This window comes from Ranitomeya imitator, chromosome 4 (assembly GCF_032444005.1).
Source record: "Ranitomeya imitator isolate aRanImi1 chromosome 4, aRanImi1.pri, whole genome shotgun sequence".
In the NCBI taxonomy this organism is placed as follows: domain Eukaryota; kingdom Metazoa; phylum Chordata; class Amphibia; order Anura; family Dendrobatidae; genus Ranitomeya; species Ranitomeya imitator.
In genome coordinates, this window is record NC_091285.1 from 41,279,604 (window position 1) to 41,304,848 (window position 25,245).

At 43.2% G+C, this 25,245-nt stretch overlaps 1 protein-coding gene across 2 annotated transcripts in view; it reads right to left on the minus strand.

Annotated features, from left to right (window-relative positions):
- Positions 1-2,272: 2,272 nt before the first annotated feature.
- The window catches only part of HMGXB3 (HMG-box containing 3), a 78,120-nt gene continuing 55,147 nt past the window's right edge, over positions 2,273-25,245 (minus strand). The window contains exons 16-20 of one of the 2 annotated variants that reach the window (XM_069763589.1): positions 24,689-24,908; positions 22,513-22,646; positions 9,072-9,188; positions 8,022-8,231; positions 2,273-6,192 (exon numbers count right to left, since the gene is read on the minus strand). In XM_069763589.1, the coding sequence (XP_069619690.1) occupies positions 5,713-6,192; positions 8,022-8,231; positions 9,072-9,188; positions 22,513-22,646; positions 24,689-24,908 (1,161 nt within the window). In that variant the 3' untranslated portion in view covers positions 2,273-5,712. Of the gene's footprint in view, positions 6,193-6,578; positions 7,466-8,021; positions 8,232-9,071; positions 9,189-22,512; positions 22,647-24,688; positions 24,909-25,245 lie in introns of those variants that run through there. The other variant, XM_069763590.1, reaches the window with a different exon arrangement.

Here is a 25,245-nt window from a genome sequence, read left to right on the forward strand (position 1 = left end):
AAAAACCTGTCTCAATAAATTAGCATATCAAGAAAAGGTTCTCTAAACGACCTATTACCCTAATCTTCTGAATCAACTAATTAACTCTAAACACATGCAAAAGATACCTGAGGCTCTTATAAACTCCCTGCCTGGTTCATTACTCAAAACCCCCATCATGGGTAAGACTAGCGACCTGACAGATGTCAAGAAGGCCATCATTGACACCCTCAAGCAAGAGGGTAAGACCCAGAAAGAAATTTCTCAACAAATAGGCTGTTCCCAGAGTGCCGTATCAAGGCACCTCAATGGTAAGTCTGTTGGAAGGAAACAATGTGGCAGAAAACGCTGTACAACGAGAAGAGGAGACCGGACCCTGAGGAAGATTGTGGAGAAGGACCGATTCCAGAACTTGGGGAACCTGAGGAAGCAGTGGACTGAGTCTGGTGTGGAAACATCCAGAGCCACCGTGCACAGGCGCGTGCAGGAAATGGGCTACAGGTGCCGAAATGGGCTACAGAGAAGCAGCACTGGACTGTTGCTAAGTGGTCCCAAGTACTTTTTTCTGATGAAAGCAAATTTTGCATGTCATTCGGAAATCAAGGTGCCAGAGTCTGGAGGAAGACTGGGGAGAAGGAAATGCCAAAATGCCTTAAGTCCAGTGTCAAGTACCCACAGTCAGTGATGGTGTGGGGTGCCATGTCAGCTGCTGGTGTTGGTCCACTGTGTTTCATCAAGGGCAGGGTCAATGCAGCTAGCTATCAGGAGATTTTGGAGCACTTCATGCTTCCATCGGCTGAAATGCTTTATGGAGATGAAGATTTCATTTTTCAGCACGACCTGGCACCTGCTCACAGTGCCAAAACCACTGGTAAATGGTTTACTGACCATGGTATTACTGTGCTCAATTGGCCTGCCAACTCTCCTGACCTGAACCCCATAGAGAATCTGTGGGATATTGTGAAGAGAAAGTTGAGAGACGCAAGACCCAACACTCTGGATGAGCTTAAGGCCGCTATTGAAGCATCCTGGGCCTCCATAACATCTCAGCAGTGTCACAGGCTGATTGCCTCCATGCCACGCCGCATTGAAGCAGTCATTTCTGCCAAAGGATTCCCGACCAAGTATTGAGTGCATAACTGAACATTATTATTTGATGGTTTTTTTGTTTGTTATTAAAAAACACTTTTATTTGATTGGATGGGTGAAATATGCTAATTTATTGAGACAGGTTTTTTGGGTTATCAGGAGTTGTATGCCAAAATCATCAGTATTTAAACAATAAAAGACCTGACAAATTTCAGTTGGTGGATAATGAATCTATAATATATGAAAGTTTAATTGTAATCATTACATTATGGTAAATAATGAAATTTAACACTATATGCTAATTTTTTGAGAAGGACCTGTATAGAATGGGGCACACCAAGTGTATAGGTCTCGAGGGATAATAACCCCACTTTAAATCACTCACATGTACCAGGGTCTGTTTTGGTGGGACGTTGAATGGCCTGAATCCGCCATTGCCTTTCAGCTATACTACCAAGCCCCATTGACACAGGTAATTAATTTATACTACCTTGTCTTGTTGCAGTTAGCCCCGATTCTTATGCGTTCCACTGTGGAACGCACGCTGTGCTGCGGACTATGCCTGACTTCTCTCATTGTTGGCAGTGAGCACCAGCTCTCTGTCTCGACAAATAGAGTACTGGAGGTATGTGCTGGAACCAAGAGCCACCACAGGAGGGAAGCGTCTCAAAGACCAGGAGCTCTCTGTGCTCAACTGGCTGTGGCTGAGGGTCCTCCATTAGAAAGGTGTCAGCTGTGGACCACTCAACAGGGGGAGAGGATGAAACTCCTGAATCCCGACTCCAAGCTAATCTTTGTGTCTAAACGCTTTCTCTAGTGTCTGTTATCATAGGGGCAGGAGAAACAGTAAGGGGTGAGGGGTCTTTTAACCGCTCGTGTGTTTCCTGTCCCTATAAGGATAAGAAGGACGACCTGCATTGTGCCGTCAGGAGGGACGTCCTGGAAACAACAGAAAAAAGCAATTTGGGATTTCCACAGAAATTAAGCAAAATATTCCAATGAGAAACAAACAGCATCTGAAACAGAATTTTGAGAATTAAATTAAACAGGCCTGCATTTTCATGAGCCACTGAAGTTGCTGTTGTGACGGAAAACTTAAAACAATTAACACATTGCTCATAAAAAATATCTGAATACCGTATATGAAATAGCCACTAATACAGAATTACTATAAGACAAAAACAAATAAATAAAAGGATGGTGATTTTTCAGAAATAAATACAATTTATTTTAACAGACCTAACAAAAAGCAACTAAATATAAATAAAAATGTGCAAAAACAGAGAATATAACACAGAATAATTAAAATATGAATTACAATTTCAATACAACTTGCACCTCAATAATAAATTACATTATAAGGCAGATGTTAAAGAGGTCCTGTCACCACAAAGTGGCCAGTTTCTGCTCTTACTTTAATCCAGCTGTTTCACTTGAGTATTGTTTTTTTTAAATCCATTATACAGCCCAAGAGATATGGGCCTCTCTATTCACTGGTACATTTTTTAAGGTCTTCAGAAGATGTTGCTCATGGGGTAATAATGTAGAGCAGGTCAAAGTCACGCCCCGGAGAATCCTTTGAGCGATGCCATGTTGTAAAGACTATAAAGATAGAACTAAATAAAAAGGCCCATATTTCTGTGATCGTAGGCAAATAAAGAAAAAAAAAATGGTATGCTTAGGGGAGCAGAGGGAATAAAACAGAAGGCAAAACTGTCCACTTTTGTCCTAGTGATAGGCCCTCTTTAAAGCGGAACTTTATAGAAGGTATCAGTGAAGAAGGTGCCAGAGCTTAAAATGTAAGTAGAAAAAACTTGAACATCTTTTTTCTCAGATATTTTTGTTGAATTTTTCGTTAGCTAGTATTTCAGATTTTTTTTACAATGTATAGTTTATAGCAGAGGTGTCAAACTGCAATCCTCAAGGGCTGAAAACAGGTCATGTTTTCAGGATTTCCCTGTACTGCACGGTGATAATTTAAAGGGAACCTGTCACCCCGAAAATCGCGGGTGAGGTAATCCCACAGGCATCAGGGGCTTATCTGCAGCATTCTGTAATGCTGTAGATAAGCCCCCGATGTTACCTGAAAAAGGAGAAAAAGACGTTAGATTATACTCACCCAGGGGCGGTCCCGCTGCTGGTCAGGTCGGATGGGCGTCTCCGGTCCGCTGCGGCGCCTCCTATCTTCTTTCCATGTACAACAGAGTTTGAGAATGGACGTAAAAGAAGACAACAGAATAAGACAAGTAGTGTTAAAGTGCTGGTGGCTTAGCAGTTCACCTGATAGGTTTATGTTAGTTTTGGACAACCCCTTTAATATTATTACTCTCCTATATTAAGTCTTTATTTTATCCTGTACTTGTTCCCATGAGGTGTAAATCCCCACTGCATTTCTTGAAAGGAAAGTAGAGCTAAAGTCTCTGCTGCAATTTTAAAATGAGTTTTTGACCCAATATCCAGGATTAGTGAGGAGCGAGTGTGCTAACCAAGTGTCTTCGGAGTGCTCGAAAAATATATTCGAGTTCCCGTGGCTCCATGTCTCGTGGCTGTTCGACAGCCGCAACAAATGCAGAGGTTACCTAACAAACAGGAAATCCCTGCAAGTGTTGCGGATGTCAAACAGCCACGAGACATGGAGCCGCGGGGACTGGAACATATTATTTGAGCACGCCGAAGACACTCGGTTAGCGCCGAGTATGCTCAGATAACACCTTATCCCAGCACGCTCGCTCATCCCTACCCAGGACTATAAAACATTTATTCACCAAGACATAGCAACCTCAATGAACCCCCAGGTCTTTTACCAAGAACCTTCTGTCCTCCATGTAGGAAGGGTGTAGTGACATAATAAAGCAGGACTCAAATTGACCAACAAGATTGAGACCAAGCAAGGTCATAAATATGGAAAATTGCATATCCATGTTATAACTACATCTATTTAAACTTGCAACGTATTTTAATTATTTAGGGTTAAAAGCAGTGTCTACTTTTTTAAACAGCGCCATATTTGTCCATAGGTCATGCCTGGTATTGCAGTTTACCCTCTATTCAATTGAAGCTCAGAGGTATCTGCTTTAGGAAAAGCTGTGTGACAGCAGACATGTCCGAAATTGCAACTCCTTTAGGCTACATTCACACATTTAGGATTGCCCATAGCAAATCTGAATTTTACAAGAGGATCCTTTGCCGAAATCGGAGGCTGACACTTGGATTCCTGACATGGAACATGACATCCATTTTAAGAATAATAGACATGATTATTAGTCACTTTTTGTCGGAATACGAGTCCTTAAGAAATTCTGAATGTGTGAATGTAGGAGTTGTTCTCAAATTTTCCATCAGTTGTCCCCCCCGGTTGATATCTGATGTTTATAGGATGACAACTTTAATCTTCACCTCGCTGTTTGTCATCCATTGTTGTCAAAAAGCAGAATAAAAGGGAATTTTTAGGCACAGAATAGATCAGGACGAGACATTTATAGCCGGTGTTTGCAGTCACTTTATGTGTACACTGCGCACTGTGAGGATTCTCCGATGCCGGGAGCGAGAGGTCATGTGCATACTTCTGCCCACATTCCGACTAGATGGTATTCAGCATGTCTAGTTGGCACGTGACCACATGTATGCAAATCGTAAACTTGGGGTCAAGCACACGCGGCCGGAGAATCCTCACGGTGAGCAATATGCACAATGCGAGGATTCACAAGTCTGCAGTCACATAACGGTGACCGCAGACTTGTAGCTTAAGACCGGATAACCCTTTTAAAGTTTTCTTTTCAACTTTAAAGAAAATGTAAACTCTTTCCTAATATTTTTTTAATTCCTGGATATAAGCTGCTTTCAATCAAGTGTATATTTCATCCATATGCCATCTGCTTCTTTTCTGTTCAACATGAGCGCAAAAAATATGCAAATCTTTTAAAAACACAGCATGTACAATTCTCATCCACTTTGCAGATGGGAAATGTTTAAAATACAGGTGCATCAATAATTCATCAGTACGGCATCCATACTTGCATCTGATGCCATTATTATTTTCAGATTTGTTTTTTTGCTCTATTGACAATACAAGGAATACAAATGACGGATGCAATATTGATGGAGTACTCATGATTCCGTTCCACCATTTATCCCTATCACAGAGTACCATTACAGACATTGTTCAATAAACACAAGAGAAATAGGTCAATGCTTGTGGTCCAAGACACACCAGTAAGAGGCAAGAGTGACCTCCATGCTATAAAATGCAATGGCATAGGTAGACATTAATTCATAAATTATATATTTATGTATATATACGAGTATATATATGTTACATTCTTAAGTTGGGGAAACTTTCATGTATTAAAAACTGTGTTGAGCTTCTTTTCAGCGCAATGCAAAATACCATATTGAAAAAGGATTTATGAGCTTAAAAAAAACATTGATGAACCCTAGAGATCTCCTGGGCATCAAACCGACCTGTCATTTCACCAGATATGGGCTTAACAAAGGGCTTTTGTTCATTTCCCGACATTTAAGGACCTTTTTCCGATCATTCCTAATTCCTCGAACTGACGCTCTCTGGGAACCTGATTGTCTTCATAGTTTGAAGGGGAACGTATGGAACCTGTGCTGCTCAATACTATTACTTTTCAGGCTCGATCACACAGAACTTGGCTGTTCCGACAACACGTCTTCCTCCAAAACACTGTCTTCTAGTTCGGTCCTGATTTGAGCCACGCCAAGTCGGTATAGAGTGTCTCTGATCACCACCTCTCCTGGCTGACAGCTCTGGACAATGTCGTGAATCTGCCGGTTGACAATCTCTCGGCTGGTCACAAAGTCAATCAGCCTGTTGTAGAGGTAATAGTGGGTGACGTTGTCAAAGTTAATGGGGTGGTGGCGGATGACGCTGGTTTTGCTGTCTCCGATGGCGGTGATGATTGCACTGTAGGGCTCCATCTCCCGGCACAATGATAGTGAATGGTGGCGAGCGGTTGGGTCACTGGCTCCGTTCTGTTCTGCCACGGCGTGAACGATTCTTCGAGACTCAGACTTGGTAACAGGATGGAGAATTGAAGGATCGTTGCCCATCATGTCCACGCTGTAATGTATGTCTAAGAGTTCTGGGCAGGACACGTACTAAGACACGGGGACAATATGAGAGATGTGAGCTGGATAAGGCGATTCACCTAGAGACATCGGTCTTTTTTGTGACAATACTTGAGTATCCCGACCGAAACAGGGTGCAATTTATTTTTAAAGTTATACATTTTCCAATATACTTTATGTATCAGTTCTTTATAGTTTTCAAGATCTCTGCTTGCTGAATTTAACTAGAAGCCGTGTACAGAGAGGAGCCGATCATCATGGGTCGGACAGATGTGCAACCTCAAACTATTTTTAATGCTTACACAGTGTCACAAACTTGTTGGGGTGATCTTTTAAAGTGACATCTAAATGATTGCCTGTTCCTGACCAAAATATGAGGCGAGTACGTGCTTAAAAGAGACACACGAGACACAGAGTCGGATGTATGCTCTTTCCTCAGCAAAGGCTAGCACACACCTGAACTTTATTCTTAGAACAAAGAATCGTGTAACAGGCAGGAAGTGGTGTTGTACAACTTCTGAATCGTAATGGTGTCAGTCTATGATAGGTCCTTGCCAACTTCACTCCATATATGGTGTCTTGTTGTATTCACTTCACATTCCAACGATCCTTCCAGGGCATTATTCCAAGATACAGACGCCATGTTGCCATACTACAACTAAACTTGCTTATGTAAGGTTAATAATTGATTTCATTAGCAATTCTCTCCTTCACAAACTGATATCAAAGAGAAACTAAACTTTCATTTTTCTTTTTATTATAAATCTGCCAAGCAAGGAATGAAACTTTCCACATAACTTTATTAGGGGAGTTGTTTTTTCCCCAGTCTGTTTGCTGTCCTTCAGCTTCACAGATATCAGAATGTACTCATGTGGAGTACAGCTGATGGCAGTGAAGAGTCAGCTCAGCCCCTGTGTCCTGTGTCTCACTATCTCTGGGGATAAGCTGCTGCAGGTGTTCTGATCATCAGAACACTCAGAAGAGGAGACAGATGCTGAATGGACTCTTTGACTGCAATCATCAGTACTCCAAATGAGTACGGTCTGGCATCAATGCAGCAGATGGCAGGGAAATAGATCAGGGATAGAATAAGGAGAAGCCTTACATTTTTGGGGGGAGGAACAAAGACAAATCCTCTAATAAAATGATTTGCAAACCTTTATACATTTCCATACTTGACAAAATTATTACAAAAATTAAAAGTTTAGCCAGTTTTTACAGAATAATCTAGTTGTTTCTGCGTATTCTTGTGTATACTTGATTTAGTTGATGGCCATGACTGGGCTGTCTGACATCTTGGTTCCTTCAAAAAAAGTTGTCAGAGTGCAACAAGCAGAGATCTTGAAAAAGTTAAAAAGTTCAGGAATTGTTATGGAAAGTGGTCTTGTCAAGTAAAATACAGCTATTAACCTGCAGATATGGGGTTAATCTGCCGGTTACTAGCATCCTGACACCGTGTTGCGCTGGCACTGAGAGCCCCGCTGCCAGGAGGAAATTAATTTTATTCTCCTCAGCAGTGTTTGGTTTCTAATCATGGTTCCAGTCACACCGCTCAGTGTATATAGAGCGCCGGCTGTAACCGCACCTCCGAAACAGACTGACAGCAGGTTCTAATGCTGAGAGTGCTGTCAGTCAGTGCCTGGGGAGCGCTTACAGCCGTTTTTCTCTATACACTAAGCGGCGACTGAAACTGTGCCGTCATCACCCCCATGACTAAACCCGAACACTGCCGGGGGAAGTAAAGTTGATTTCCCCCTGGCAGTGGGGCTCTCGGTGTCAGAACCCTATAGACCTGCAGGTTAACAATAGTGTTATTTTACATGACAAGGTTCTATTTAATAATAAATGTATCCTTTTACCTTTATTGCCTCTGACGGGTCAGAGAAACATCCCTGATTCTTCCCCCACATCTGTCGAGTCAGATCTAGATGGCAGAGATCGGCACAGAGAGCCACCTGTGTTGCCATATCTACTACATAGACCGGAGGCCAGTGCCGTGATGAGGCCAAGAGATCCACGTGATCCCGGGGGTTTTCTCCGCGCACAATGTATTTGGATCCACAAACCACCTTAAAAAAAAAAGTGAAGGACATTATAGTCATATACTTACATGGCAGCCACTGTCACCATCACGTTCTTACAAAGCAGACTAGAAAAATGAGGCACTGCGCCTTAAGATTTTCCCACAAACAATTGTAGAGGAAACAGCAAGATTCTAATGAGCCACCAGCGAATCCTATCAAGAGATCCACTACCACACACAATATTAGGGTGGAGAGTTCCATATATGACCCTCATTGATAAGCGAGTCGGAGCAGGTACATATAGCAACTTTTGTTCTAGAGGACATGGAATAATTAGCCAGTCCACAAATTTTGATAGAATCTTGTAACGCTTCCTTTTCTTTGTGTTGGCTAAAATGTGTACTCTATGGGGAACCTGTCATGTAAAATAACGCTACTAACCTGTAGATACGGGGTTAATCCGCAGGTAAATAGCATTCTGACACTGTGTGCTGTAGGCACTGAGAGCCCCACCGCCAGGAGGAAATTAAGTTTATTCCCCTTGGGGAACCGGGCACTTGGTGTTGGGTTCCCTAAAATTCTGGAGGTCTCTGCACCAGAAAAAGAGAATAAAGAGGGGCCTCCTTTATAAATTGTATATAATAGCAAGAAAAAAAATTTGGTTTGGGACCTCTCCTCAGTATATCATGTGGATGATTAACATATTAGTTATCCAGACCGATCCGATGTAAACCGGCAGCGCTGTCCATTTTTACTCCTCTGTGGGTAGAGACGCCATATTAGTATCTGGGAAGGCCTGAGGGAATCAGGTGGTGAAGGACTCGGCCATTTGCTTCTTTTTCCCTCCTCATGGCTTGTATATTTAATGACCTGATATTATCTTACTTGATGTGGGCAGACTTTATAGAGTTTCCCTCCAGTTAGATGAGCAGGAGGTTGTTGGATCTGCGTGCCGTTCTGCACAAACTCAGAAAGAGCCAAGATGGAGTAACACATACTATCCTACAGAACAGAAAAAAAGAGAATTGTCAGTATACCATACATATAATTAGAGTCAGGTGAGTAGAGTGCCCCAAACTGCTTCATTTTCAGGGTCCATTTTTAAGGGGTAATCAGCCTAAATGGTTATAGTTATGTGACAAGGATGTGCGGTGTCATAACTTAAAGGGGTTGTCCGGTGAGGATAGATGATAACTGCTGGGACCCCACTGACTGGCACAGAGAGGGACTTGAAGAGTGGGACACTAGTAAAAAAAAAATTATCTAAGTAGAGGTGATAACCTTGATCCAGCAGTGGGTGCACCAAATCCCACACAATTTTTTCACTCACACCCAGGACAGGGGGACAATCAGGGGGTTGAATCCAGGTGTCCTTCCCTACATTAGCCCTAAACTTGTGGGTGGATCCTGAGGCACTCTCACACAGTTTGTAGAACTTAATTCCGTACCCGGCCCTCTTACTGGGCAGGAATTGTTGGAATTTGAGCCTCCCCTTGATATGTATTAGGGACTCATCCATGCAAATGTCCCTTTGGAGCATGCACACCTCAGCAAACTTGTTACTAAAGTGATAAATGACCGGCCGAACTTTGAAACGTCGGTCAAAGTTGGGGGTCGGATCGGGGTGGACACCGTGCATTATCACTGTAATACAAGAATTTGTGGATGGCTTCAAAGCGTGCTGGGGGATAGCCATGCGGAACGGTGGAGTGTTAGACAAAACGTCAACAATCCATTATTGATGAATTTCGGTCTTCTTCACTATCCCCATGTGAAGAACCAGGCCCCCAAAAATCATAATTTCTGCAATTATGGAAGGCCAATTAGCATATGATGAAGTGGGTCAGTCTTGGGCCAGAAGTCTTGGGCCAGAAATTGTTGGGGGGGGAAGGGGTTATTTTTCTGAGCTACTATGAGGTTTACAAAATCCTAAAGGTACTGTCACACTGGACGATATCGCTAGCGATCCGTGACGTTGCAGCGTCCTGGCTAGCGATATCGTCCAGTGTGACAGGCAGCAGCGATCAGGATCCTGCTGTGATGTCGCTGGTCGGGGCAGAAAGGCCAGGACTTTATTTCGTCGCTGGATCTCCCGCTGACATCGCTGAATCGGCGTGTGTGACGTCTTCGCTGGTAACCAGGGTAAACATCGGGTTACTAAGCGCGGCCCTGCGCTTAGTAACCCGATGTTTACCCTGGTTACCATTGTTAAAGTAAAAAAACAACCACTACATACTCACCTACCGCTGTCTGTCCCCGGCGCTGTGCTTCTCTGGTCTGGCTGTGAGCGGTGGGCAGCCGGAAAGCACAGCGGTGACGTCACCGCTCTGCTTTCCGGCCGCTGTGCTTACACAGGGCAGAGAAGCAGAGCGCCAAGGGACAGACAGCGGTAGGTAAGTATGTAGTGGTTGTTTTTTTACTTTAACAATGGTAACCAGGGTAAACATCGGGTTACTAAGCGCGGCCCTGCGCTTAGTAACCCGATGTTTACCCTGGTTACCGGCATCGTTGGTCGCTGGAGTGCGGTCTGTGTGACAGCTCTCCAGCGACCAAACAGCGACGCTGCAGCGATCCGGATCGTTGTCGGTATCGCTGCAGCGTCGCTTAGTGTGACGGTACCTTAACCCCTTTCTGCCATCAGACGTACTATTGCGTCCATGGGGGGTGGGCCCTACTTCCCAAGGACGCAATAGTACGTCATATGCGATCGGCAGCGCTCACGGGGGGAGCGGCGCCGATCGCGGCCGGGTGTCAGCTGCCTATCGCAGCTGACATCCGGCACTATGTGCCAGGAGCGGTCACGGACCGCCCCCGGCACATTAACCCCCGGCACACCGCGATCAAAGATGATCGCGATGTGCCGGCAGTGCAGGGAAGCACCGCGCAGGGAGGGGGGCTCCCTGCGGGCTTCCCTGAGACCCCCGCAGCAACGCGATGTAATCGCGTTGCTGCGAGGGTCTTGCCGCCCTCCCTCCCTGCTCCAGGTCCCGGATCCAAGATGGCCGCGGATCCGGGTCCTGCAGGGAGGGAGGTGGCTTCACAGAGCCTGCTCAGAGCAGGCACTGTGAAGCCTGCACTGCTGCATGTCAGATCAGTGATCTGACAGAGTGCTGTGCAAACTGTCAGATCACTGATCTGTGATGTCCCCCCCTGGGACAAAGTAAAAAAGTAAAAAAAAAATTTTCCAAATGTGTAAAAAAAATAAAAAAAAAATATTCCTAAATAATGAAAAAAAAAAAAAAATATTCCCATAAATACATTTCTTCATCTAAATAAAAAAAAAAAAAAACAATAAAAGTACACATATTTAGTATCGCCGCGTCCGTATCGACTCGCCCTATAAAACTGGCACACTAGTTAACCCCTTCAGTAAACACCGTAAGAAAAAAAAAAAAAAAAACGAGGCAAAAAACGACGCTTTATTATCATACCGCCGAACAAAAAGTGGAATAACACGTGATCAAAAAGACAGATATAAACAACCATGGTACCGCTGAAAGCGTCATCTTGTCCCGCAAAAAACGAGCCACCATACAGCATCATCAGCAAAAAAATGAAAAAGTTATAGTCCTGAGAATAAAGCGATGCCAAAATAATTATTTTTTCTATAAAATAGTTTTTATCGTATAAAAGCGCCAAAACATAAAAAAATGATATAAATGAGATGTCGCTGTAATCGTACTGACCCGAAGAATAAAACTGCTTTATCAATTTTACCAAACGCGGAACGGTATAAACGCCTCCCCCAAAAGAAATTCATGAATAGCTGGTTTTTGGTCATTCTGTCTCACAAAAATCGGAATAAAAAGCGATCAAAAAATGTCACGTGCCCGAAAATGTTACCAATAAAAACGTCAACTCGTCGCGTAAAAAACAAGACCTCACATGACTGTGTGGACCAAAATATGGAAAAATTATAGCTCTCAAAATGTGGTAACGCAAAAAATATTTTTTGCAATAAAAAGCGTCTTTCAGTGTGTGACGGCTGCCAATCATAAAAATCCGCTAAAAAACCCACTATAAAAGTAAATCAAACCCCCCTTCATCACCCCCTTAGTTAGGGAAAAATAAAAAAATGTATTTATTTCCATTTTCCCATTAGGGCTAGGGTTAGGGCTAGGGTTAGGGCTAGTGTTAGGGTTAGGGCTAGGGTTAGGGCTAGGGCTAGGGTTAGGGCTAGGGTTAGGGCTAGGGTTAGGGTTAGGGCTAGGGTTAGGGCTAGGGTTAGGGCTAGGGTTAGGGTTAGGGCTAGGGTTAGGGCTAGGGTTAGGGCTAGGGTTAGGGCTAGGGTTAGGGCTAGGGCTAGGGTTAGGGTTGGGGCTAGGGTTAGGGCTAGGGTTAGGGCTAGGGTTAGGGCTACAGTTAGGGTTGGGGCTAAAGTTACAGTTAGGGTTTAGATTACATTTACAGTTGGGAATAGGGTTGGGATTAGGGTTAGGGGTGTGTCAGGGTTAGAGGTGTGGTTAGGGTTACCGTTGGAATTAGGGTTAGGGGAGTGTTTGGATTAGGGTTTCAGTTATAATTGGGGGTTTTCCACTGTTTAGGCACATCAGGGGCTCTCCAAAAGCGACATGGCGTCCGATCTCAATTCCAGCCAATTCTGCGTTGAAAAAGTAAAACAGTGCTTCTTTCCTTCCGAGCTCACCCGTGTGCCCAAACAGGGGTTTACCCCAATATATGGGGTATCAGCGTACTCAGGACAAATAGGACAACAACTGTTGGGGTCCAATTTCTCCTGTTACCCTTGGGAAAATACAAAACTGGGGGCTAAAAAATAATTTTTGTGGGAAAAAAAAGATTTTTTATTTTTACGGCTCTGCGTTATAAACTGTAGTGAAACACTTGGGGTTCAAAGTTCTCACAACACATCTAGATAAGTTCCCGGGGGGGTCTAGTTTCCAATATGGGGTCACTTGTGGGGGGTTTCTACTGTTTAGGTACATTAGGGGCTCTGCAAACGCAATGTGACGCCTGCAGACCATTCCATCTAAGTCTGCATTCAAATGGCACTCCTTCCCTTCCGAGCCCTCCCATGCGCCCAAACAGTGGTTTCCCCCCACATATGGGGTATCAGCGCACTCAGGACAAATTGGACAACACATTTTTGGGTCCAATTTCTCCTGTTACCCTCGGGAAAATACAAAACTGGGGGCTAAAAAATAATTTTTGTGGGAAAAAATTTTTGTTTTATTTTTACGGCTCTCCATTATAAACCTCTGTGAAGCCCTTGGTGGGTCAAAGCGCTCACCACACATCTAGATAAGTTCCTTAGGGGGTCTACTTTCCAAAATGGTGTCACTTGTGGGGGGTTTCTACTGTTTAGGTACATTAGGGGCTCTGCAAACGCAATGTGACGCCTGCAGACCATTCCATCTAAGTCTGCATTCAAATGGCACTCCTTCCCTTCCGAGCCCTCCCATGCGCCCAAACAGTGGTTTCCCCCCACATATGGGGTATCAGCGCACTCAGGACAAATTGGACAACACATTTTTGGGTCCAATTTCTCCTGTTACCCTCGGGAAAATACAAAACTGGGGGCTAAAAAATAATTTTTGTGGGAAAAAATTTTTGTTTTATTTTTACGGCTCTCCATTATAAACCTCTGTGAAGCCCTTGGTGGGTCAAAGCGCTCACCACACATCTAGATAAGTTCCTTAGGGGGTCTACTTTCCAAAATGGTGTCACTTGTGAGTGGTTTCTACTATTTAGGTACATTAGGGGCTCTGCAAACGCAACATGGCGTCTCATCTCAATTCCTGTCAATTTTGCATTGAAAAGTCAAACGGCGCTCCTTCCTTTCCGAGCTCTCCCATCCGCCCAAACAGTGGTTTACCCCCACATATGGGGTATCAGCGCACTCAGGACAAATTGTACAACAACTATTGGGGTCCAATTTCTTCTCTTACCCTTGGAAAAATAAAAAATTGGGGGCGAAAAGATAATTTTTGTGAAAAAATATGATTTTTTTATTTTTACGGTTCTGCATTATAAACTTCTGTGAAGCACTGGGTGGGTCAAAGTGCTCACCACACCTCTAGATAAGTTCCTTAGGGGGTCTACTTTCCAAAATGGTGTCACTTGTGGGGGGTTTCAATGTTTAGGCACATCAGTGGCTTTCCAAACGCAACATGGCATCCCATCTCAATTCCTGTCAATTTTGCATTGAAAAGTCAAACGGCGCTCCTTCCCTTCCGAGCTCTCCCATCCGCCCAAACAGTGGTTTACCCCCACATATGGGATATCAGCTTACTCAGGACAAATTGTACAACAACTATTGGGGTCCAATTTCTTCTCTTACCCTTGGAAAAATAAAAAATTGGGGGCGAAAAGATAATTTGTGTGAAAAAATATGATTTTTTATTTTTACGGTTCTACATTATAAACTTCTGTGAAGCACTTGGTGGGTGAAAGAGCTCACCACACCTCTATATAAGTTCCTTAGGGGGTCTACTTTCCAAAATGGTGTCACTTGTGGGGGGTTTCAATGTTTAGGCACATCAGGGGCTCTCCAAACGAAACATGGTGTCCCATCTCAATTCCTGTCAATTTTGCATTGAAAAGTCAAATGGCGCTCCTTCGCTTCCGAGCTGTGCCATGCGCCCAAACAGTGGTTTACCCCCACATGTGGGGTATTGGCGTACTCAGGACAAATTGTACAACAATGATTGCGGTCCATTTTCTCCTGTTACCCTTGGTAAAATAAAACAAATTGGAGCTGAATTAAATTTTTTGTGAAAAAAAGTTAAATGTTCATTTTTATTTAAACATTCAAAAAATTCCTGTGAAGCACCAGAAGGGTTAATAAACTTCTTGAATGTGGTTTTAAGCACCTTGAGGGGTGTAGTTTTTAGAATGGTGTCACACCTGGGTATTTTCTATCATATAGACCCCTCAAAATGACTTCAAATGAGATGTGGTCCCTAAATAAAAATGGTGTTGTAGAAATGAGAAATTGCTGGTCAACTTTTCACCCTTATAACTCCCTAACAAAAAAAAATTTTGGTTCCAAAATTGTGCTGATGTAAAGTAGACATGTGGGAAATGTTACTTATTAAGTATTTTGTGTGACATATATCTGTGATTTAATTGCATAAAAATTCAAAGTTGGAAAATTGCGAAATTTTCATAATTTTCGCCAAATTTCCGTTTTTTTCACAAATAAACGCAGGTACTATCAAAGAATTTTTACCATTGTCATGAAGTACAATATGTCACGAGAAAACAATGTCAGATTCACTGGGATCCGTTGAAGCGTTCCAGAGTTATAACCTCATAAAGGGACAGTGGTCAGAATTGTAAAAATTGGCCCGGTCATTAACGTGCAAACCACCCTTGGGGGTAAAGGGGTTAAGAAAAAGACTTTGAAAAAGTTGATTTCTGCGAGGTCAGTGGTGTCAAATTGGATTCTTGATTGGGCCACAAAATCAGGAATCAGAGGCTCATAATCTTCGGGGGTGATGTCCATACGGGGTCACTATCGGTGGGTGCTTCCAATCAGTGTCAGAGGCGTGTGTGTGTAAACTTTTTTTTTTTAAATAATTCATTACAAAAGAACAAAGAGAAAAAAAAAAAAAGAATACAAGAAAAAAATCTAGAAATAAAAAGATAATAAAATAAAATAAAATAAAAAGGAGAATGTAAAAATTTGGTAAAATAGAAGACAAACTTACTAAACAGATGTCAGTAAAAACAATTACTGAGCGCCCGCAACTAAATTACGCTAACTGTAATTCTATGTGGTAGAAAACACCTGTAGTATAATTACTACAAGAATTACTTGTAGTGATTACTAAAGAAACATCAGTAAAAAAAAAATTACTGAGCACCTGCAACTATATGAGGATTGTGATTACATTTTAATAAAAAAATACTGCAGTAACAGCGAATTACTACAGTATATTTTACTGTGGATTACACGGTCCCTAATCTACCTCTATCAACTAATCTAAAGTATTTTTATTATTATTATTTTTTTTTTTTTTACACTTTACTATCTGACGTGAATTCTGATAATATGTTGGTAAGGAATACCGTAGTGTGATTACTACTGTATATTTTTACTGTCCCTAATCTAGTGCTATCAACTTTATTTTTGTTTTGGGGGGGGGGGGGGGGGTTCACTTTCTGAGGAAGAAAACTAAAAAAAACAACCGGATGCCGATCACTGATGTGCATCACTGACCAGCATCTCAGCGGCTGCAGGGTGCTAAAAATCGAGCGTGATGCAAACTTGTCATGTATGGGTTAAAAGACACTGGCCCCAAGTCATTAAGTCTGTTGTTGCACATGCCAGTTTCTATAAAGAGGTTTGGTGAGGTAAGAGGGGTGCAATTCATTAAAGGGATTGTCCAGTACTTTTTTATTGATGGTCTATCCTATAGGAAGAGTCAGATGGCAGTATAAATCCGACCAGGATTGCAACGTAATGCTCTGACAGGCTGGCGGCTCTCCTGACCTGAGAGTGACAGCTGCATAGAAATACATGCTGTCAAGCTCGGGTCGGGAGAGCTGCCAGTTAGTCCGATCATTGCATTACAATCCTGGTACAATTTATATGGCTGTCCGACTCTTCTTATAGAATAGGTCATCAATATAAACTTGGTGGGGGGTGGGTCACCCAACAATCCAGCTGATCAGCTGCTCCTGATGCCAACGGAGGCTGGATGTGAACAGCACAGCTCCGTCAACCAAACAGCGACCGTTACTGGGTACTGCACTTCCGCCCCAATTCAAATGAATGAGAGTGGACCTGCAGTACCCGTGGCGGTCAAAATACAGTTGACAGCTGTTCTGCTTCATAACTGATGACATCTGGACACTGGTGGCACCTAGGACAGTTGGTTGGTGGTGTTGCCAGGTGTTGCACCCACTAAGATCTGACACTGATGACCTATACATAGTAACATAGTAACATAGTTAGTAAGGCCGAAAAAAGACATTTGTCCATCCAGTTCAGCCTATATTCCATCATAATAAATCCCCAGATCTACGTCCTTCTACAGAACCTAATAATTGTATGATACAATATTGTTCTGCTCCAGGAAGACATCCAGGCCTCTCTTGAACCCCTCGACTGAGTTCGCCATCACCACCTCCTCAGGCAAGCAATTCCAGATTCTCACTGCCCTAACAGTAAAGAATCCTCTTCTATGTTGGTGGAAAAACCTTCTCTCCTCCAGACGCAAAGAATGCCCCCTTGTGCCCGTCACCTTCCTTGGTATAAACAGATCCTCAGCGAGATATTTGTATTGTCCCCTTATATACTTATACATGGTTATTAGATCGCCCCTCAGTCGTCTTTTTTCTAGACTAAATAATCCTAATTTCGCTAATCTATCTGGGTATTGTAGTTCTCCCATCCCCTTTATTAATTTTGTTGCCCTCCTTTGTACTCTCTCTAGTTCCATTATATCCTTCCTGAGCACCGGTGCCCAAAACTGGACACAGTACTCCATGTGCGGTCTAACTAGGGATTTGTACAGAGGCAGTATAATGCTCTCATCATGTGTATCCAGACCTCTTTTAATGCACCCCATGATCCTGTTTGCCTTGGCAGCTGCTGCCTGGCACTGGCTGCTCCAGGTAAGTTTATCATTAACTAGGATCCCCAAGTCCTTCTCCCTGTCAGATTTACCCAGTGGTTTCCCGTTCAGTGTGTAATGGTGATATTGATTCCCTCTTCCCATGTGTATAACCTTACATTTATCATTGTTAAACCTCATCTGCCACCTTTCAGCCCAAGTTTCCAACTTATCCAGATCCATCTGTAGCAGAATACTATCTTCTCTTGTATTAACTGCTTTACATAGTTTTGTATCATCTGCAAATATCGATATTTTACTGTGTAAACCTTCTACCAGATCATTAATGAATATGTTGAAGAGAACAGGTCCCAATACTGACCCCTGCGGTACCCCACTGGTCACAGCGACCCAGTTAGAGACTATACCATTTATAACCACCCTCTGCTTTCTATCACTAAGCCAGTTACTAACCCATTTACACACATTTTCCCCCAGACCAAGCATTCTCATTTTGTGTACCAACCTCTTGTGCGGCACGGTATCAAACGCTTTGGAAAAATCGAGATATACCACATCCAATGACTCACCGTGGTCCAGCCTACAGCTTACCTCTTCATAAAAACTGATTAGATTGGTTTGACAGGAGCGATTTCTCATAAACCCATGCTGATATGGAGTTAAACAGTTATTCTCATTGAGATAATCCAGAATAACATCCCTCAGAAACCCTTCAAATATTTTACCAACAATAGAGGTTAGACTTACTGGCCTATAATTTCCAGGTTCACTTTTAGAGCCCTTTTTGAATATTGGCACCACATTTGCTATGCGCCAGTCCTGCGGAACAGATCCTGTCGCTATAGAGTCCCTAAAAATAAGAAATAATGGTTTATCTATTACATTACTTAGTTCTCTTAGTACTCGTGGGTGTATGCCATCCGGACCCGGAGATTTATCTATTTTAATCTTATTTAGCCGGTTTCGCACCTCTTCTTGGGTTAGATTGGTGACTCTTAATATAGGGTTTTCATTGTTTCTTGGGATTTCACCTAGCATTTCATTTTCCACCGTGAATACCGTGGAGAAGAAGGTGTTTAATATGTTAGCTTTTTCCTCGTCATCTACAACCATTCTTTCCTCACTATTTTTTAAGGGGCCTACATTTTCAGTTTTTATTCTTTTACTATTGATATAGTTGAAGAACAGTTTGGGATTAGTTTTACTCTCCTTAGCAATGTGCTTCTCTGTTTCCTTTTTGGCAGCTTTAATTAGTTTTTTAGATAAAGTATTTTTCTCCCTATAGTTTTTTAGAGCTTCAATGGTGCCATCCTTCTTTAGTAGTGCAAATGCTTTCTTTTTACTGTTAATTGCCTGTCTTACTTCTTTGTTTAGCCACATTGGGTTTTTCCTATTTCTAGTCCTTTTATTCCCACAAGGTATAAACCGCTTACACTGCCTATTTAGGATGTTCTTAAACATTTCCCATTTATTATCTGTATTCTCATTTCTGAGGATATTGTCCCAGTCTACCAGATTAAGGGCATCTCTAAACTGTTCAAACTTTGCCTTCCTAAAGTTCAATGTTTTTGTGACTCCCTGACAAGTCCCCCTAGTGAAAGACAGGTGAAACTGCACAATATTGTGGTCGCTATTTCCTAAATGCCCAACCACCTGCAGATTTGTTATTCTGTCAGGTCTATTAGATAGTATTAGGTCTAAAAGTGCTGCTCCTCTGGTTGGATTCTGCACCAATTGTGAAAGATAATTTTTCTTGGTTATTAGCAGAAACCTGTTGCCTTTATGGGTTTCACAGGTTTCTGTTTCCCAGTTAATATCCGGGTAGTTAAAGTCCCCCATAACCAGGACCTCATTATGGGTTGCAGCTTCATCTATCTGCTTTAGAAGTAGACTTTCCATGCTTTCTGTTATATTTGGGGGTTTGTAACAGACCCCAATGAGAATTTTGTTACCATTTTTCCCTCCATGAATTTCAACCCATATGGACTCGACATCATAGTAACATAGTAACATAGTAACATAGTTAGTAAGGCCGAAAAAAGACATTTGTCCATCCAGTTCAGCCTATATTCCATCATAATAAATACCCAGATCTACGTCCTTCTACAGAACCTAATAATTGTATGATACAATATTGTTCTGCTCCAGGAAGACATCCAGGCCTCTCTTGAACCCCTCGACTGAGTTCGCCATCACCACCTCCTCAGGCAAGCAATTCCAGATTCTCACTGCCCTAACAGTAAAGAATCCTCTTCTATGTTGGTGGAAAAACCTTCTCTCCTCCAGACGCAAAGAATGCCCCCTTGTGCCCGTCACCTTCCTTGGTATAAACAGATCCTCAGCGAGATATTTGTATTGTCCCCTTATATACTTATACATGGTTATTAGATCGCCCCTCAGTCGTCTTTTTTCTAGACTAAATAATCCTAATTTCGCTAATCTATCTGGGTATTGTAGTTCTCCCATCCCCTTTATTAATTTTGTTGCCCTCCTTTGTACTCTCTCTAGTTCCATTATATCCTTCCTGAGCACCGGTGCCCAAAACTGGACACAGTACTCCATGACATCCTCATTCCCTTCGCTAATATCCTCCCTTAAAGTGGACTTTAGACAAGACTTTACATAGAGACAAACCCCTCCTCCTCTCCGATTTTTACGATCCTTTCTAAACAGACTGTAATCCTGTAAGTTAACTGCCCAGTCATAGCTTTCATCTAACCATGTCTCGGTTATTCCCACTATGTCAAAGTTACCTGTAGATATTTCTGCTTCTAGTTCTTCCATCTTGTTTGTCAGGCTTCTGGCGTTTGCGAGCATGCAGTTTAGAGGATTTTGTTTTGTTCCAATCTCCTCACTGTGGATTGTTTTAGAAATGTTCTTACCTCCCATCTGAGTATGTTTTCCTGGGTCGTCTTTGTTCGAGTCTAATGTTTTTCTTCCCGTCCCCTCTTCTTCTAGTTTAACGCCCTCCTGATGAGTGTAGCGAGTCTTCTGGCGAATGTGTGTTTCCCAGGTTTGTTGAGGTGTAGTCCGTCTCTGGCGAGGAGTCCATCATACCAGTAATTCACACCGTGGTCCAGGAATCCAAATCCTTGTTGTCTGCACCATCGTCTTAGCCAGTTGTTTGCATCAAGGATCCTGTTCCATCTCCTGGTGCCATGCCCATCTACTGGAAGGATAGAAGAAAAAACTACCTGTGCATCCAGTTCCTTTACTTTCTTCCCCAACTCTTCAAAGTCCTTGCAGATTGTCGGTAGGTCCTTCCTTGCCGTGTCATTGGTGCCAACATGTATCAGAAGAAATGGGTGGACGTCCTTGGAGCTGAAGAGCTTTGGTATCCTATCGGTCACATCCTTGATCATCGCACCTGGAAGGCAGCATACTTCTCTTGCAGTTATGTCCGGTCTGCAGATGGCTGCTTCGGTGCCTCTCAGTAGTGAGTCTCCCACCACCACCACTCTTCGTTGCTTCTTGGCTGTACTTTTTGCTGTCACTTGTTGCTGTGTGCCCTTTTCTTTTTTGCTTGCTGGTATTGCTTCATTCTTAGGTGTGCCATCTTCATCCTCTACAAAGATTTGATATCGGTTCTTCAGTTGTGTGGTTGGTGATTTCTCCATGGTCTTCTTGCTTCTTTTGGTCACATGCTTCCACTCATCTGCTTTTGGAGGTTCTCTGACACTTTTTGCACCTTCTGTGACCAGTAGAGATGCTTCTGTTCTGTCTAGAAAGTCTTCATTCTCTTTGATGAGTTTCAAAGTTGCTATTCTTTCTTCCAGACCCCGCACCTTTTCTTCTAAAAGGGCCACTAGTCTACACTTCTGACAGGTGAAATTGGATTCTTCTTCTGGTCGATCTGTGAACATGTAGCACATGCTGCAGCTCACCATGTAGGTTGTCACATCTGCCATGTTGCTCCTAGATCCTGCTGACTTGCTGTGTGTTTTCCTTCTTGTGTAATCTACTCAGCCAAGCTCTCTTGCAATAATGTCCTACAGGCAAAGGTTTGGTGATGCTTTCGAAGCAGCTGGTCCCGGCTGTACCCAACGATCTTCTAGCTTAGGGAGACTTCGCTTCTCCCAGAAGGCACCTGGAATATGCAAATTAGCCTCCTGAAGCTTGAATCCCTGGTTTGGTGATGCTTTCGAAGCAGCTGGTCCCGGCTGTACCCAACGATCTTCTAGCTTAGGGAGACTTCGCTTCTCCCAGAAGGCACCTGGAATATGCAAATTAGCCTCCTGAAGCTTGAATCCCTGGTTTGGTGATGCTTTCGAAGCAGCTGGTCCCGGCTGTACCCAACGATCTTCTAGCTTAGGGAGACTTCGCTTCTCCCAGAAGGCACCTGGAATATGCAAATTAGCCTCCTGAAGCTTGAATCCCTATACTAAGGATAGACGATCAGTATCCCGTTTAAGAGGGGTACGCCATTTAATGAATCAGTCACATCGTACAAGTGGTGTGCGCCTTGCCAGAGATCTCACTCCATTCCGAGTCAGAGACTGGAGTAAGAATTCTGGAGTAGGGTAAGCCACAACTGAACGTGTATTAGACGGACGGGTGTTGCCGTGCCCCAGTATTGCCTTTGCTCTACCCACTTTGTTGGCGTTGGACAGGACTGGCGTTAAAACACTAAAAGTCGCACAATGTTCATGGAACTTCGTGGTCTGCCACATTTCAAAGTGTTTTAAGGGCAGGAAACTGGTGTTGAGCAGTACTTGATATTACAATATTGACCCACAATGGAAATAGGACTCCAGAAAACGAGCCATGAGAGCGACAACCTTCACCTTGGTATCTGTGATGCCAAAAGGAATCCCACAAAGCGTCAGCATCTCCTGCAGCTCTTCAGTCCGGAGCTGGTGTAAATCGTCCAGCTTCAGGGTCCCGTCATGAAGAAGTCTGGCAAGGGCGCTGCCATTACCTGCAATCAGAACAGACAAAGGTGTCGATGGAATACCGTACGGCTAATGGGCAGTTCGTTAGCCAGCTTAATTAACACAGCGCCAGAGTAAGTTGCGCTACATTTAAGATTGTGCAAATATTGGGCAGAACATGCACCACAAACTAAGACTTCCACCAGCTGGGATCTGGATTGGATTTATCAGAGAGGGGGTCTAACACCTGGTACCCCAACAGATTAGTTATCGTCGTCTCTGGGGAAGCAGGATAAAAACAATGAATGGAGCTATATGGAATAGGAGATGAGCTGCAGTACCAGCAGCAGCCACCGTGTATGGAGCGGCGCTGTTCAGTGTCTACATCCGGCTGCTGCAGGTTGCAGGTGTTGGATCGCCACTGACTTATATTAAGGACATCCCCTTTAAACAAGCATTGATTGACTTGTTAGAACATTGATCGGCACTCATTATGGGCAGAGATCAGTCTGTGTCCATTAGGCTATGTTCACCTTCTGTTTCTGCCATGCGCTTGTAGCTTCGTCAGGATTTCTTTCCAAACATAATTTTTCAAACCGAAACCTCGACGAAGCCACAAATGAGTATGTCGAATGAGATGTGAACACGGCCTTAGTATTCTTCACTGCTCTAGGTCGACAAATCATCCCTTTAAGGCACTGCCTATACACAGTCTTCCAAATTATTATGCAAATTGGATTTAAGTGTCATAAACATTTAATTATTTTGTTTTTCAAATAAACTCATGGATGGTATTGTGTCTCAGGGCTCAACGGATCACTGAAATCAATCTTAAACACGTGATAATTAGTTTTCCAGGAGATTCTAATTAAAGTAAAACTACTTAAAAATGATGTTCCACATTATTAAGCAGGCCACAGGTTTCAAGCAATATGGGAAATAAAAAGGATCTCTCTGCTGCTGAAAAGCATTAAATAGTGCAATGCCTTGGACAAGGTATGAAAAAATTAGATATTCCACGAAAACTTAAGAGTGATCATCATACTGTGAAGAGATTTGTGACTGAAACAGAGCACAGACAGAGTTCATGCAGATAAAGGCATAATGAGGAAGGTTTCTGCCAGACAAATTAATTGGATTAAGAGCAGCTGCCAAAATACCATTACAAAGCAGCAAACAGTTATTTGAAGCTGCTGGTGCCTCTGGAGTCCCTCAAACCTCAAGGTGTAGGATCCTTCAACGGCTTGCTGTGGTGCATAAACCTACTATTCGGCCACCCCAAAACAGTGCTCACAAGCAGAAACGGTTGTAGTGGGCCCAGACATACATGAAGACTAATTTCCAAAGAGTCTTGTTTACTGATGAGTGTCGAGCAACCCTGGATGGTCCAGATGGATGGAGTAGTGGATGGTTGGTGGAGGCCACAATGTCCCAACAAGGCTGCGATGTCAGCAAGGAGGTGGAGGAGTCATGTTTTGGGCCGGAATCATGGGGAAAAAGCTGGTAGGGCCCTTTAAGGTTCCTGAAGGTGTGAAAATGACCTCGGCAAAGTATATAGAGTTTCTGACTGACAACTTTCTTCCATGGTCTAAACAGCAGAAACGTGCTTTCAGGAGCAAAATCATCTTCATGCCTGACAATGCCCCATCTCATGCTGCAAAGAAACCTCGGAGTCATAGGCTGCTATGGGCATAAAAGGAGATAAACTCATGGTGTGGCCACATCTTCACCTGACCTCAACCCTATAGAGAACCTTTGGAGTATCATCAAGCACAAGATCTATGAGGGTGGGAGGCCGTTCACATCGAAACAGCAGCTCTGGGAGGCGAAGAAATACAAGCAGAAACTCTCCAAAAACTCACAAGTTCAATGGATGCAAGAATTGTGAAGGTGATATCACAGAAGGGTTCCTATGTTAACATATAACTTGGCCTGTTTGGATGTTTTGGAGTTGTACACGGTGTAAAAAGTGATCTATGAGGACCCTATATTTTGTGTCAATTATGGCTTTTGCAAACGGAGTAATACAACATCTCTTAGACGTACTTTCTCTGACACGTGGCCCCGGACGCTCCGAGTGTAAACTCACCTACAACCCTCTTGATTTCCAGGTTCTTGAAGCTCTCGCTGTTTTCTACCACTGATCCTCTCATCAGTGGAGGGAAGAATGGGGAGATGATGGAGGCATCAAACTTTGTGATGGGAATACTGGAGGGAAAGGCGGCTTGTTCCAAGACTTCATTTTCCAGCATGGACCAGAAATCCTCCATGCTCACTTCATTAGTTGTTAAAAACTCCGGCCAAGTAAACTGAGGATAAAGGAGCAAAAGCAATCGTCTACTGGTTGCTACAATGACACAGTCATATATAATCAAAGGGAATGTCACCAGGTGGTTTTGCCATTTCATCCGACAACAGCATAATGTAGGGTCTGAGAGTATGATTCCAGCGATATGTCACTTGTTCAGCAGGCTGTTGTAGTTTCAATACAATCAGGGTTTTATTAGGAGATTGTCACTACAGCACTAGGTCCCACGTGCAGGCCAGTCAAGCTGATCTATAACCCCACCCCCACCACTGATTGGCAGCTTGCTGATAGTGTACACAGGAAACTGCCAATCAGTGATGTGGGCGGGGTTATACACA